Source organism: Aethina tumida, chromosome 4, assembly GCF_024364675.1.
Source record: "Aethina tumida isolate Nest 87 chromosome 4, icAetTumi1.1, whole genome shotgun sequence".
Classification (NCBI taxonomy): domain Eukaryota; kingdom Metazoa; phylum Arthropoda; class Insecta; order Coleoptera; family Nitidulidae; genus Aethina; species Aethina tumida.
Genome location: NC_065438.1, coordinates 21006736 through 21018749, shown reverse-complemented (window position 1 = coordinate 21018749; position 12014 = coordinate 21006736). Strand labels below are relative to the sequence as shown.

General features: G+C 33.3%; 3 protein-coding genes across 7 annotated transcripts; all 3 read left to right on the top strand.

Annotated features, from left to right (window-relative positions):
- The first annotated feature begins 983 nt into the window (after positions 1 to 983).
- On the top strand, positions 984 to 5324 carry LOC109597871 (ubiquitin-conjugating enzyme E2Q-like protein CG4502). 4 transcript variants are annotated; one of them, XM_049966619.1, is made up of 3 exons: positions 1751 to 2104; positions 2157 to 2212; positions 3354 to 5324. In XM_049966619.1, exon 3 carries the CDS (start codon positions 3423 to 3425, stop codon positions 4161 to 4163), a length of 741 nt encoding a protein of 246 aa, XP_049822576.1. In that variant the 5' UTR covers positions 1751 to 2104; positions 2157 to 2212; positions 3354 to 3422; the 3' UTR covers positions 4164 to 5324. The 4 variants fall into 4 exon arrangements, with proteins under 4 accessions (XP_019869211.1, XP_049822576.1, XP_049822574.1 ...); XM_049966617.1 differs by having other exon boundaries at positions 2157 to 2271; XM_020013652.2 differs by lacking the exons at positions 1751 to 2104; positions 2157 to 2212 and adding an exon at positions 984 to 1101.
- A 519-nt stretch (positions 5325 to 5843) lies between these two features.
- On the top strand, positions 5844 to 6421 carry LOC109597880 (NEDD8). Its single transcript, XM_020013665.2, has 3 exons — positions 5844 to 6004; positions 6058 to 6188; positions 6248 to 6421. Exons 1-3 carry the CDS (start codon positions 5987 to 5989, stop codon positions 6336 to 6338), a joined length of 240 nt encoding a protein of 79 aa, XP_019869224.1. The 5' UTR covers positions 5844 to 5986; the 3' UTR covers positions 6339 to 6421.
- A 56-nt stretch (positions 6422 to 6477) lies between these two features.
- On the top strand, positions 6478 to 11647 carry LOC109597879 (transport and Golgi organization protein 6 homolog). Of its 2 annotated transcripts, none has more exons than XR_007547835.1 (5): positions 6478 to 6594; positions 6694 to 8732; positions 10072 to 10212; positions 11111 to 11262; positions 11324 to 11463. XR_007547835.1 is itself a non-coding variant. In XM_020013663.2 (5 exons), exons 1-5 carry the CDS (start codon positions 6537 to 6539, stop codon positions 11618 to 11620), a joined length of 2736 nt encoding a protein of 911 aa, XP_019869222.1. In that variant the 5' UTR covers positions 6478 to 6536; the 3' UTR covers positions 11621 to 11647. The 2 variants fall into 2 exon arrangements, 1 of the variants encoding a protein (XP_019869222.1); XM_020013663.2 differs by having other exon boundaries at positions 10072 to 10261; positions 11324 to 11647.
- The last annotated feature ends 367 nt before the right edge of the window (positions 11648 to 12014 follow it).

Below are 12014 nucleotides of genomic sequence, written 5' to 3'. Positions count from 1 at the left end.
AGTATCTAAAGAATCTACAGAATCTAAAGAATCTATAGAATCCAAAAAATCTAAAGAATCTAAAGAACCTAAAGAATCTAAAAAATCTAAAGAATCAAAAAAATCTAAATAATCTAACGAATCTTAAAACCTAAAGTATCTAAAGAATCTAAAGTATCTATAGAATCCAAAAAACCTAAAGAATCCAAAGAATCAAAAAAATCTAAATAATCTAACGAATATTAAAACCTAAAGAATATAAAAAATTTAAAGAATCTAAATAATCTAAAAAAGCTAAAGAATCTAAAGAGTCTATAGAATCCAGAAAATCTAAAAAATCTAAAAAATCTAAAGTGAATCTAAAGAATCTAAAAATCTAATGTAGCTAAAGAATCTACAGAATCTATAGAATTCAAAAAACCTAAAGAATCCAAAAAATCAAAAAAATCTAAATAATCTAACGAATCTAAATAATCTAACGAATCTAAATAATCTAAAGAATCCAAAGTATCTAAAGAATCTAAACAATCTAAAGAATCTAAAAAATCTAAATAAGCTAAAGAATTTAAAGAATCTAAAGAATCTAAAAAAGCTAAAGAATCTAAATAATAAAATTCTCGTTCTTGAAACTGAAGGAAAGATCTACTTTAGCTTTGACTTCCTCTTTAAAATTAAATAGTTTATTTAGTCAATAGCAAGTAGTTACAGACTAGAATTTTTATTTGGCCGACCAACAATTCTGTTTTCTATGGATGTCTGAACCATTTTTGCCTTAAATATTTTAACCCAAAACACAAGTTGATCTAGCATTCCAAAAAGTATTTTTCTGAAATTTTCAAGATTATTTTCAGTATAAATAATTGTTTCGAAAGTAATTGTGTAATATAATAAATTATTTCATGTTTTATATTGTTTAATTTTATTTAAACAGAGGTTGTAATTTTTATATATTGTATAAAATAGTAATAAATTATATTTGAACAATTGAATTTTGTGACATTAAGTGTCACTTTTATATCAATCAATCAATCAATTGCCAGTATTTTTCAAGCTGGGTTCCAGAAATTAAAGGAAAGAATAACCTCAGTATTGGCTCTTCTTCAGAATTAAACCATTTATTAGGTAAAATAAATATATATTTATATATATTTTATATATTTCCACCATATAAATATATATTTATATGGTGGAAGTGTTAAAGCTTCCCAATTTAACATTATAAGCTTCATTTGAGTCTCTAATGGAACAAGTAGTCTTGCATTGTCACAAAGAAACAGAACGCCTCTTTCTTGTTACTAAAAAGGTTAAAACATAATATAAAAATTATTCAAATAAATGTTGAACTAAATATGTAAATTAGTTTTTCCAGTTCCTCACATTTTTATTTTGTTCTATTTTTAAATCGTTGTAATTACGAAGTCAACTTTACTTCTAAAATATACATATAATTAACATATTTGTTGGATAAATGTAAAAACTAACAAATCAACTTCATTTTCCTTAATTTCCAAATTAGCATAATTATGAATACGAAGAAAATTTCCAATTCCTCAACATTTTAAGACTAGTGAATAAATTTACAAATTCCATTTATCTCGACATATTTCAAGCACGTTTATTAAACATCACGTGAAACTTTTTATTTACATCCATAAAGACGTCAATAATTTATGATGATGCTGTTGTCTGGATAATAATAGGCTAGATGTTATTGACACCGCGATATCGAAGACGTGCATTAAGTCATAAAGTCCGAATGTTTTCCTTTCTGCCGTTTATCTACGGTCCGGTCAACAAATCACAAACGTAACCTTGAAACGGATCCACGAGTGAACCCCCCAAACCACACATCGTCCGTCATCCAGACAGAAATGAAGTCGGAAGCGTTGGATTAACATAAAATTTTCCCGCTGCCGTCTGTGTGCGAAAAAAGGGGAAAATCCTCTCTGTGACGCCGCAACCCCCTTCGACGTCGGAACTGAAGCGTCGCCGCCATCGATCGCGACTCAGTGCGCGAAATCGGTCCGTCGCCTTTTACATCGTCAGTGTTTATCGGGGGTCAGGTCGAGACCAGACCGTGGACGTCTTGTCGCACATCCATCAATGGACACCGCACCATAAAACCGTAAGTAAACACTTTTATTCCTCGAGCTTTTTCCTTAATACAGCCGTTTTAGTGTTGGAGCATGTGCTGTGTGTTGATTTCGTTGCTGCTGATGTTCATGATGCTGATGTGAGTGCTGGTGCAAGGACCTTGTGCAAACATGAAGTGATCTGACATATGGGATAAATGTAATATTCCGTACAAATATGCTGATACAGTACACTCGATAAACAATTTGTTTATCGTGATTATTTTATTAATTTTGGGCACATCCGGTGATAACGAAACCAAGGTTTTAACTAGATCTGTGTAAACGAAAACCTTTGGGAACGATCAAATTATCAGTAATCAAAATTTATTGGCCCTAAAGCTCGTCCACTTCCATTCCTTCCAATTTATTCCTTTACAAGGATGTTTCAGACCCTCATTTAATTCTGGAATATCCTTTAATAAAACAAACCTTTTTATGAATACGAGTTGAAACTGGCTACATTTGTAAAGGCCTTTCAACGCCTTGCCTGTGAACTTTATAATTATAATATTCTAAAATGCTTCGGCACAATATTATTCCCTCGGAACTCGTAGTGATGTGAAACTTTCCAGAAACCATGAAAAGCTTTGAAACTTCCTTAACTTGCTCTAAGCTCAGTCCTTAGAGAAAACGTTGCACGTGATTGACGTGGCACTTAAACTTTTTATTTAAAATGTTAAGCACCGATAAAGTCCTGTACCACGCACGTTTTGATAAAACTCCCTGTAAATGTTGGTTTAAGATTTAATCGTGCACGAACGTTAAAATTTTCCATTACATTCATTAGAAAGTATCAATAATTGGAGACATTGCGAAAATAAATTGTCAAAGGAATAGACAATGACAGAGGTATTGTGCCAACAAAATTACTTTCAAATTACTTCTCAGAAAAGTTATATTGGCAATTTTCCAGTTGAATTAAGAAGACAAAAATATTAAGTGGAATTTATTAGGATACATTTCTTGTACAATGAAGTAAAAATAAAGAGACCTTTTTGTATCCCACCGGTTTGTATTAACAATATTAAGTGAATTAGCAATTTCGTGCCTTCAAAGATAAAACGGTCCTTTTAGAAGCCACCCCTAATTAGATTAGTCTCTGTAGCCGGGAGTTAATTACAGAATTTGTTACCATCCGAAACGCCCCGCAGTTTTGTTGATTAAACCATATTCATTTACACATCGGGCACGTAAGCCTCTTTTCGATTTCCATTACTAACGATGCCTTATTGTCCCCAGAACCTGTATGTGATAAAAACCCCGTAAGAAATCAATCACGCTCAATCACCAAGTACAAACCGGAACAAAATGAACGGACGCTCAAAGGACAAGGTCTCCTCCATCTTCAGGAAGCTGTTCAAGTCGTCGAACAAGGAGGGCGAGGGCCCGAGCAAGCCGACGCCGTCGGGCAGCGGATCACCGGCCAGGCGATTGCTGAGAGGATGCAGGGACCAGGTGGCGCCCGCTGCCCCCCAAGGTAGTCCCGGCTTCAGCGCCAAGGCGAAGAAGGGCGAGGAGGTGCCGTCCAACAAGACGGTGCGCGCCAGGAGGCTGATGAAGGAGTTCAGGGACCTGCAGAAGCTGCAGAACTCGAAGAAGGATCCGGTGTTCACCGTCGAACTGGTGGACGACAACCTGTTCGAGTGGCACGTGAAACTGTACAAAATCGACAGTGACAGTGATCTAGTTAACGACATGAAGGAACTCGGTTTGTCGCACATCCTGCTGCATCTGGTGTTCCCGGAGAACTTTCCGTTCGCACCGCCCTTCATGCACGTGATCTCGCCCAGGATAGAGAAGGGCTTCGTGATGGAGGGCGGCGCCATTTGCATGGAGCTGCTGACGCCGCGCGGATGGGCCAGCGCCTACACGGTGGAGGCTGTTATCATGCAGTTCGCCGCCAGTGTGGTGAAGGGCCAGGGGCGCATACAGCGAAAGAACAAGGGCCAAAAAGTGTTCAGTAGGAGAACAGCCGAGGAAAGTTTTCGATCTTTAGTTAAGACACACGACAAATATGGATGGGTCACGCCCAGCCTAGCTGACGGTTAGATTTTTTACGTATACTTGTTTCGATACGAGAACAAATTAAACAAATCCGTTCCGACTTTAATGGTGTTATCTGGTTTTCAGATTATATGTATTTTATAATGAACTTTTGATAATATTTCACTGATATGTTTCCAATGTACGTGGAGTAGATTGTTTTTGAACCTTTGGCGGAAATTGGTGATAACTGGCTAAGCAATTAACATATCCAACATTTCCATTGGTTGATAAAGTTTGCAGTACTGCTAGATAACTTATCCAAAACATTCTTCTTCACAAACTGTTTTTAACGTCAACTTAGTAAAACATAGTTTTCAACTTCAAAACATACATCATGATTCGGAGTAATCACCAATTTCGGTAAATTACCAAACACAAGTGTTATTATTAGCAAAACATGCCTCAATATCTGATTATGAAACTGACATGTCTATTATTAACAGATTAAAATTATGTTAAATCGTTGTTTTGGTGTCTGTTCGTAATATACGAGGGCGATGTTTTATGTAATCACATAAGTAATACTCGTGTTTAGAAAAGATTTAGAGCAGTGGTGTATTCATGGTATGATAATCAAAACTACTATATCATAAACAGATAAATTTTGCTTATACGTCCTTTCTAAATATAAATAAAAAAATTGTTATAACATGCCAAAGTTTGATCTCAATTTATTTAGTTGAAGGATTGTAGTAAAATTTATTTAATTAGATTATAGAAATAAATATTGTTATATTTTTTAAAATGTTACTTATACAAGAATAGATGGATATTAATTTTTAGTGCCAGTATTAGGTTTATAATGATAGATTTTATGTGATATTAGTTTATATTTGTTGCTCAAATTTATTTAACGGACACACCTGTTAATTTAGTACACCTAAAATTTACACAAGTTAATAAATATTTTCGAATCGTGTCCATATTAATAAAAAACAAAATTCCAATATGCTCATTATTTATGTGAACTCATTAACATGTTCAGTATTAATTTATGGTTAAGGTTTGTGGCTAATGAGTGTTAATTGTGTGCATTTACTTTTATACATAAATGTTTTGTCTTCCAATATTATATTTTTTTGTTTATTTCGTATTTATCTTTAGATATAGATGCAGTCTATTTTAATGGTTGTTATTTAAATAAATGTAATCTGTGTTGCATTATTTTGAATTTTATTTAACTCATACTCATGATAAATAAATAAAATTGTCGTACCTTTAAGGATTCAACGTTTTTAAGTGAATTAAACCCTTGTTTGCTAACCTATTAATGTCTAAAAATAAATTTATGTTGGTAGCAATGGCGAAAAAAATGAAAAATGATTTTATTGACATAACTTTACTGCTAAAAAATATATTTTATCCCGTAAAACAGAATATTTAAATAAATGCGTATACATAAACAAAAATAAATAAAATATTGTTTTTGTTTTTTTTGTCCAGATGAGTCAAACGCTTCTCCAACTGAATAATGTGCATCACGAGTCGCCCTTGATTTGTAGATCATCTACGTTTTCACAAGCGTTATAATAATACATTAATTAATTAAATCTACACTTACATATTATTTAAGATAATAAATTATTTGAGCCTAATTACTAAATATTATATATTTTAATTTTTAAATGAATATTTAAAATTTGATTTTCTGAAAAGAGACCTATGTAGGCAAAATTACAGGTAGCTGCTTTGTTGACGTAGAGAGTTGTCAATCGAGATTTTTTGTTTTAAACAGAAACACTTAGCAAAAAGTGAGTAGTGTGTTCTGTACAGTTTATAAATCATCGTTAAACGGTTTAACCAAATAGCAAAACGAACAAATAAAAATGCTCATCAAAGTGAAGGTCAGTGTCTAGGTTAAGTTAGAAAAATTCACCACCCAAACGATTCGTTTTAGACGTTGACCGGCAAAGAAATTGAAATAGACATCGAACCGACAGATAAAGTGGAACGGATAAAAGAGCGGGTCGAGGAGAAGGAGGGAATACCGCCGCAGCAACAACGTTTAATCTTCTCCGGCAAACAAATGTAATTAACACACTTATTGTTTAACTTACGAATCAATTTATAACCCACAATCATTTTAGGAACGATGAAAAAACCGCTCAGGATTATAAAGTGCAGGGAGGCTCAGTTCTTCATTTAGTTTTGGCCCTGCGTGGTGGGTTTGACCAGTGATTAATTTGATTGTGAAACTATTAATTCATTAAATTATCCGCTTTGTAATTTTTAAGTAATAAAATGTAATTGTAATAAATTAATTTTCCATTGTTAATAATGGTGTAGATATCTAACTTTCCAACTGGATCAAATGAAAACAAAACTGGTGTGTTGAGTTTAAGTAATGTGTTAACAGTGCTTAAAACCGGAAATAAAATGGAAAAATTGAAACTAATACAATTATTAGGTGAACTACAACTTCATAATGTCAATGGTAAGTCGATTTATTTAGTTATTAACATTTATTTATTTGTATTTGTTCATAACCTATAAATGCAATTTAGCCATCTATGAATATCCGTTACACTTTCAGACTGCGCCGAAGAAGATTCCTTAAATAAAATATCGGCGGCGTATGACACACTCCAAACAACACCAGATGGCGTTAATCAAACACTTAACATTTCAACTCAAAAAACACCCGCGGAATGGGAATACATCAGTTTGAATTTATATTTGTTGAAATTATTAAATAATTTGCTGTCAAAAGATGAAAATAACATCCTGAGCGTGCAGGAGACGAAAACAGCCAAGATGAGCGTCAAAAACATTGTCTCCGTTGGGATTTTAAAAAACTTGCAGCCCAACATGCCTTTTTCCATTAAATCTGATTCACCCAACACAGACGTGATTCAAACTTACACTGTATTAAAACACACCACATTTACTTTATGCGAATTTATAACGTTACCTGAGCTACGCCCTTTGATACTGCCCGAATCTTTAAAAGCCATCCTGGTGTCACTTTATCAAATTGCCTTTTGTCCTTTGCTGAAGCCGGGAAAGACACAGTCGGATTTCAGCATGACCCAAGAGCTTTACCAACAACTGTTACGGGAACAGGAACAGTCCAAGGCGTTGTTGGACCAGTTGTGCAACAAAATCCATCCGTCCATGTTCGTGAAGGAAACCATGATAATATTTCAAGAAAACGCCCCCGTTTGGTTCAAAAAATGCGTCTCGCAAACGCTGACCAACGTCATGAGGTCGAAGCGAGGCGTGGAAAACATCGCGCTCGCCTTGCTGGACGGCACGACCGATGACAGCACGAGAACGTGGAAGTCCCTGGAGATCATCACGAAGTTGCTGATGTGCTGTACCAAGTTCCCAGACTTCAAGGACAACATCGCCAAGCAAATCGTCGAGTTGCTGGCCAGAACGGCGGAGCACGACCTGGTGTTCGAGCGCATCTTCATGCACTTCACCAAAACGCTATATTTCGTGGACAAAGAGCTGTGTCTGGACGTTTTCGTCAGGAGAGTCGTCAGTCCGTTCGTCCGGTTTACGTATAAGCAACACAAATTGACCGACGGCCTGGATATTACCAAGGAGATGCAGCAAAACGTTCGTATTTTGCACGAACTGTTCCACTTAAGGACTGGCGCCACCAAAAAATTACCGGTTGGCATTTTGCAACCGATTTTTTCCGTGATATTTAGATTTTATTGCGTAACTTTTGGTACACAACTAAAAGTGACCAGTAACGAGCTCAAGGATGTTTTGTTGGAGATTTTTAAAGCCGGCGACAAATTTAGCTTGTTCGACTTGTTCATATTTAACATTTCTTCAGATGTTTTAATAAAGTTTAGGGGCGATGTTGTAATTAGTGTGGACGAGGGTGTGATGTTGGTTAAATGTCAGGAACACGTTGTTAGTTATCCCGTTTCAGATAATGCGGAGATGGTGCTGGAAATACTTAAGAACCAGGACGAGCTTCTGGTTTGCCTGTTTGGGTATTTGTTAAATTGTTTATCGCAACGAGAAAAGTACTTTCCTAAAAGCAACACTTCTTTATTAAATGTTGAGAATGAATTTATGAATGATTATTTCGAAAGAAGCTTGACTGTCTATAAATTACTTTCTGATTTATCTGCGGATGAAAAATTACAAAAGGAGATTGTCAAAAATCCGGACAGTATTATTAAATACATAAAGAACGTCTTAGATAGGACCCTAGAACTGAAAACTCACCAAACTACAGATTACGACTCTGAAGGCTTTCAATCAGTATTCACAATTATTATGATACTCCAGTCATTAGTTTCTAATAGTAAAAATTTAGGTAAGGACAAAACTTTAAACGAACCTTTACGAAAAATCTCAGAGGAGTGCTCAAATGAAGAATTAAAGAATCTAATTGGATCCATACTAGAAGATTTCGAAGACAACAAGCCAAAAGCCACAAGGTACAAAGTAGAGGACCAGAAGACTGAACTGGACAAGGCGATTGATGATGTCTGTGATCCTCTTTTGCCAGTCAGAGGACATGGACTAATGACTCTAGCAAAATTGGTGGAGAAGAAGGACAAGTCCACTTTAGAACGGAAACAATACGTCCTTAACATCTTCCAGGTAAATTTTTTATTTCAAATCTATAATATATATTATATATTATATAAATATATAAAATATACAAAATATATAAAAATTATAAAAAATATAAATTATACCTAATGTATAAAATATATTAAATGTATAAAATGTATGCATATTTGTATGAATAAATAAATATATAAATTATATAAAATATACAAAATATACGAAATGTCTAAAATGTATAAATATATAAAATATAAAAATTATATATATATATATATATATATATATATATATATATATATATATATATATATTATAAATTTTGTAAAATGTCTAATATGTATAAAAATCATAAAATGTATAAATGTCCAAAATGTATAAAATATACAAAATGTCGAAAATATATAATATATAAGAATATAAAATTTATTAAATAAAATTGTCCAAAATATATAAAATTGTTAAAATATATAAAATGTCCAAAAGGTATAGAATATACAAAATTTCTAAAATGCATATATAAATAAATAAAATTTTTAAAATATATAAAATGTTCAGAATGAATAAAATATATAAAATGCATAAATTGTCTAAAATGTACAAAATGTCTAAAATATATAAAATGTCTATAAAACGTATAAAAATTTAAAATATATAAAATTTATAAAATATACAAATTATATAAGATGTCCAAAATGTATAAAATATACAAAATGTCTAAAATTTATAAAATATACAAATTATATAAGATGTCCAAAATGTTATAAAATATACAAAATGTCTAAAATTTATAAATATATAAAATATACAAAAAATATATAAAATGTATAAAAATATTCAAAATTTACAAACTGTACAAAATGTCTAAATGTCAAATATAATGAATATATAAAATATATAAAATGCCGAGAATGAATAAAACATATAAAATGCTCAAAATGTACAAAATGTTTAAAATATATAAAATATTCAAAATATATAAAATGTTCAGAATGAATAAAATATATAAAATGCACAAAATGTCTAAAATATGTAAAATGTCTAAAATGTGTGAAATGTCCAAAATGTCTAAATATATATATTTATATATTATATATATATATATATATATATATATATATATATATATATATATATATATATATATATATATATAAAATATACAAAATATATAAAATGCATAAAATGTGTAAAATATACAAAAATATATAAAAATATACTAAATATATAAAATGTATTATATAAATAAAATGTATAAAATATAATATATTTTATATATAAAATATAAAATGTAAAACGTAATATACAAAATGAAAAATGCAAAATATAAAGTAAATATAAAATAAAATATATAAAATTTAATACTTTTCAGCAAAATCTAAAGAACGACGACTCATTCATTTACTTAAGCGCCATCGGAGGACTGGCAGCCATGGCCGACATATTTCCAGACACAGTCCTGAACATCTTATGCGAAGAATACAGCGACTTCACGAAAAAAGACGGCCACGAGGTAAGGATGAAGCTGGGCGAAGTACTGGTGCGGACCACAAAAATACTGGGTAAGTTCACCGAGCACTAGCGTGTGGGATTATTCTCCTTCTGCCTTTAATATCAACGCTTTATTGGACTTAAGAAAAAGGTTGATTGTTTATACGTGACATGGGAACCACATGAGCACGTAACTCGTAAAATTTATGGCACATAAAGTAGTTTTAATTTTACGCTTTGCATTCATTGTTCCCGCACTACGCCAGTTATACATGCATGTAGGCAGCGAACATAAATCAGTGTTTTTACGTATACGAGCGCTGTCGAATGGTGCCTGTATGACACAAATCGGTCTGCACCGACTCTACGACCGTTACCGATATAAACCACGAAACGGTCACACGAAAAACTTAATAACCACCATTATTATGCGTCGTTGCATAATATGCAATAACACGCCAGTTCTCAGTGCGGGTTAAAAACAACAGATCCAACCACACAATAATGGGCAAATTACGGACCGTTACCTCAGCGTTTCAACTGCTCAAATAAACTAGGTGAAACCGATACACTTTGCATAAGGTCACGTCGGAATTACAAATTACTCAAACCCAAAAAAAGCCAGTCGATCATTCCAGCCGCAAGCCTACATTACGAAATGCACCAGTCGAATCGTTCATATGCAAGTTATGAATTCCGTAACCCGTTACGACCGCGTTTAATTAGGTTTTTGCCATAGTTTGCGGGCGAATTTTAAATAATACACATGCATTTGCACCGGATGACGGCGACGAGCCGCTTTACGGTCGGGAAATTACACGACCTATAATGAGATACCCGGTGTCGTAACTTTAGTTAAATGACGGCTCAAATGCTCTTCCATCGCCAATAACCAGTCCCGTTTCGTCGCATTGTTTCAGGCGAAATGGCACCGAAATACAAAGCCCTGCTCCTGAACACGTTCCTGAACGGCGCCAAAGACGACGACCACTTAATCAGGTCGTCGAGCCTGTCGAATTTGGGCGAGATATGCCGCGTGTTGGGCTACAAACTGGGATCAATCGTTACGGAGGTAAACGAGTCAACAACCCTTTTGGCAGTCCGGCCTTTGTTGTAATGTCGTGTGTTTGCAGGTTTTGGTATGTGTTCACGCCATAATTAGCACCGATAAGGCGGCGGAGGCACGACGCGCCGCCGTTACAGTTATAAGACAGTTGTTCGTCGGTCTCGATAGTGAAATGATAGCGTTCCTGAAAGATGACATCCTGCCCATATACAGGACGCTCAAGCAGATCTACAACGACGATAAGGACGATGTTATGCGGCTGCAAGCCCAACTTGCCCTCGAGGAACTTAACGAGAACATGAAGAATTTCGTATTTCCAAAGCCGCAATTACACATGGAGAAAAAAATTGTAATGCTTAATTGATTTTTTAATAAACTATCTCATTATTTATAGCCTTTATTTTTCTCATATAATTGTATTGATTTGCTACCCACCACTGTGTGAAGATGGCAAAGCAATAATACTTAAAATATATTAGAAGAAAATTTTTCGTTTTTGAATAAACTATTTTTGTTATAATTTATACATATTTTTTCATTTAATTATACTATATGCCTACTTAGGTGGTAAAGTAAAAAGAAGAGAGTAGATGAAATTGATGTGAATTTCGAACTCACAATTACTTATAGAGAAGTAAAATCATCGTTCTTAATTCAATTCTTCCAGTTAATTGTACTATTTTCCTACTCACCATTATAATGAGAAGGAATTTAGAGATGACTAAGTAATACAGTCGATGAACTTGAATAGAATATGC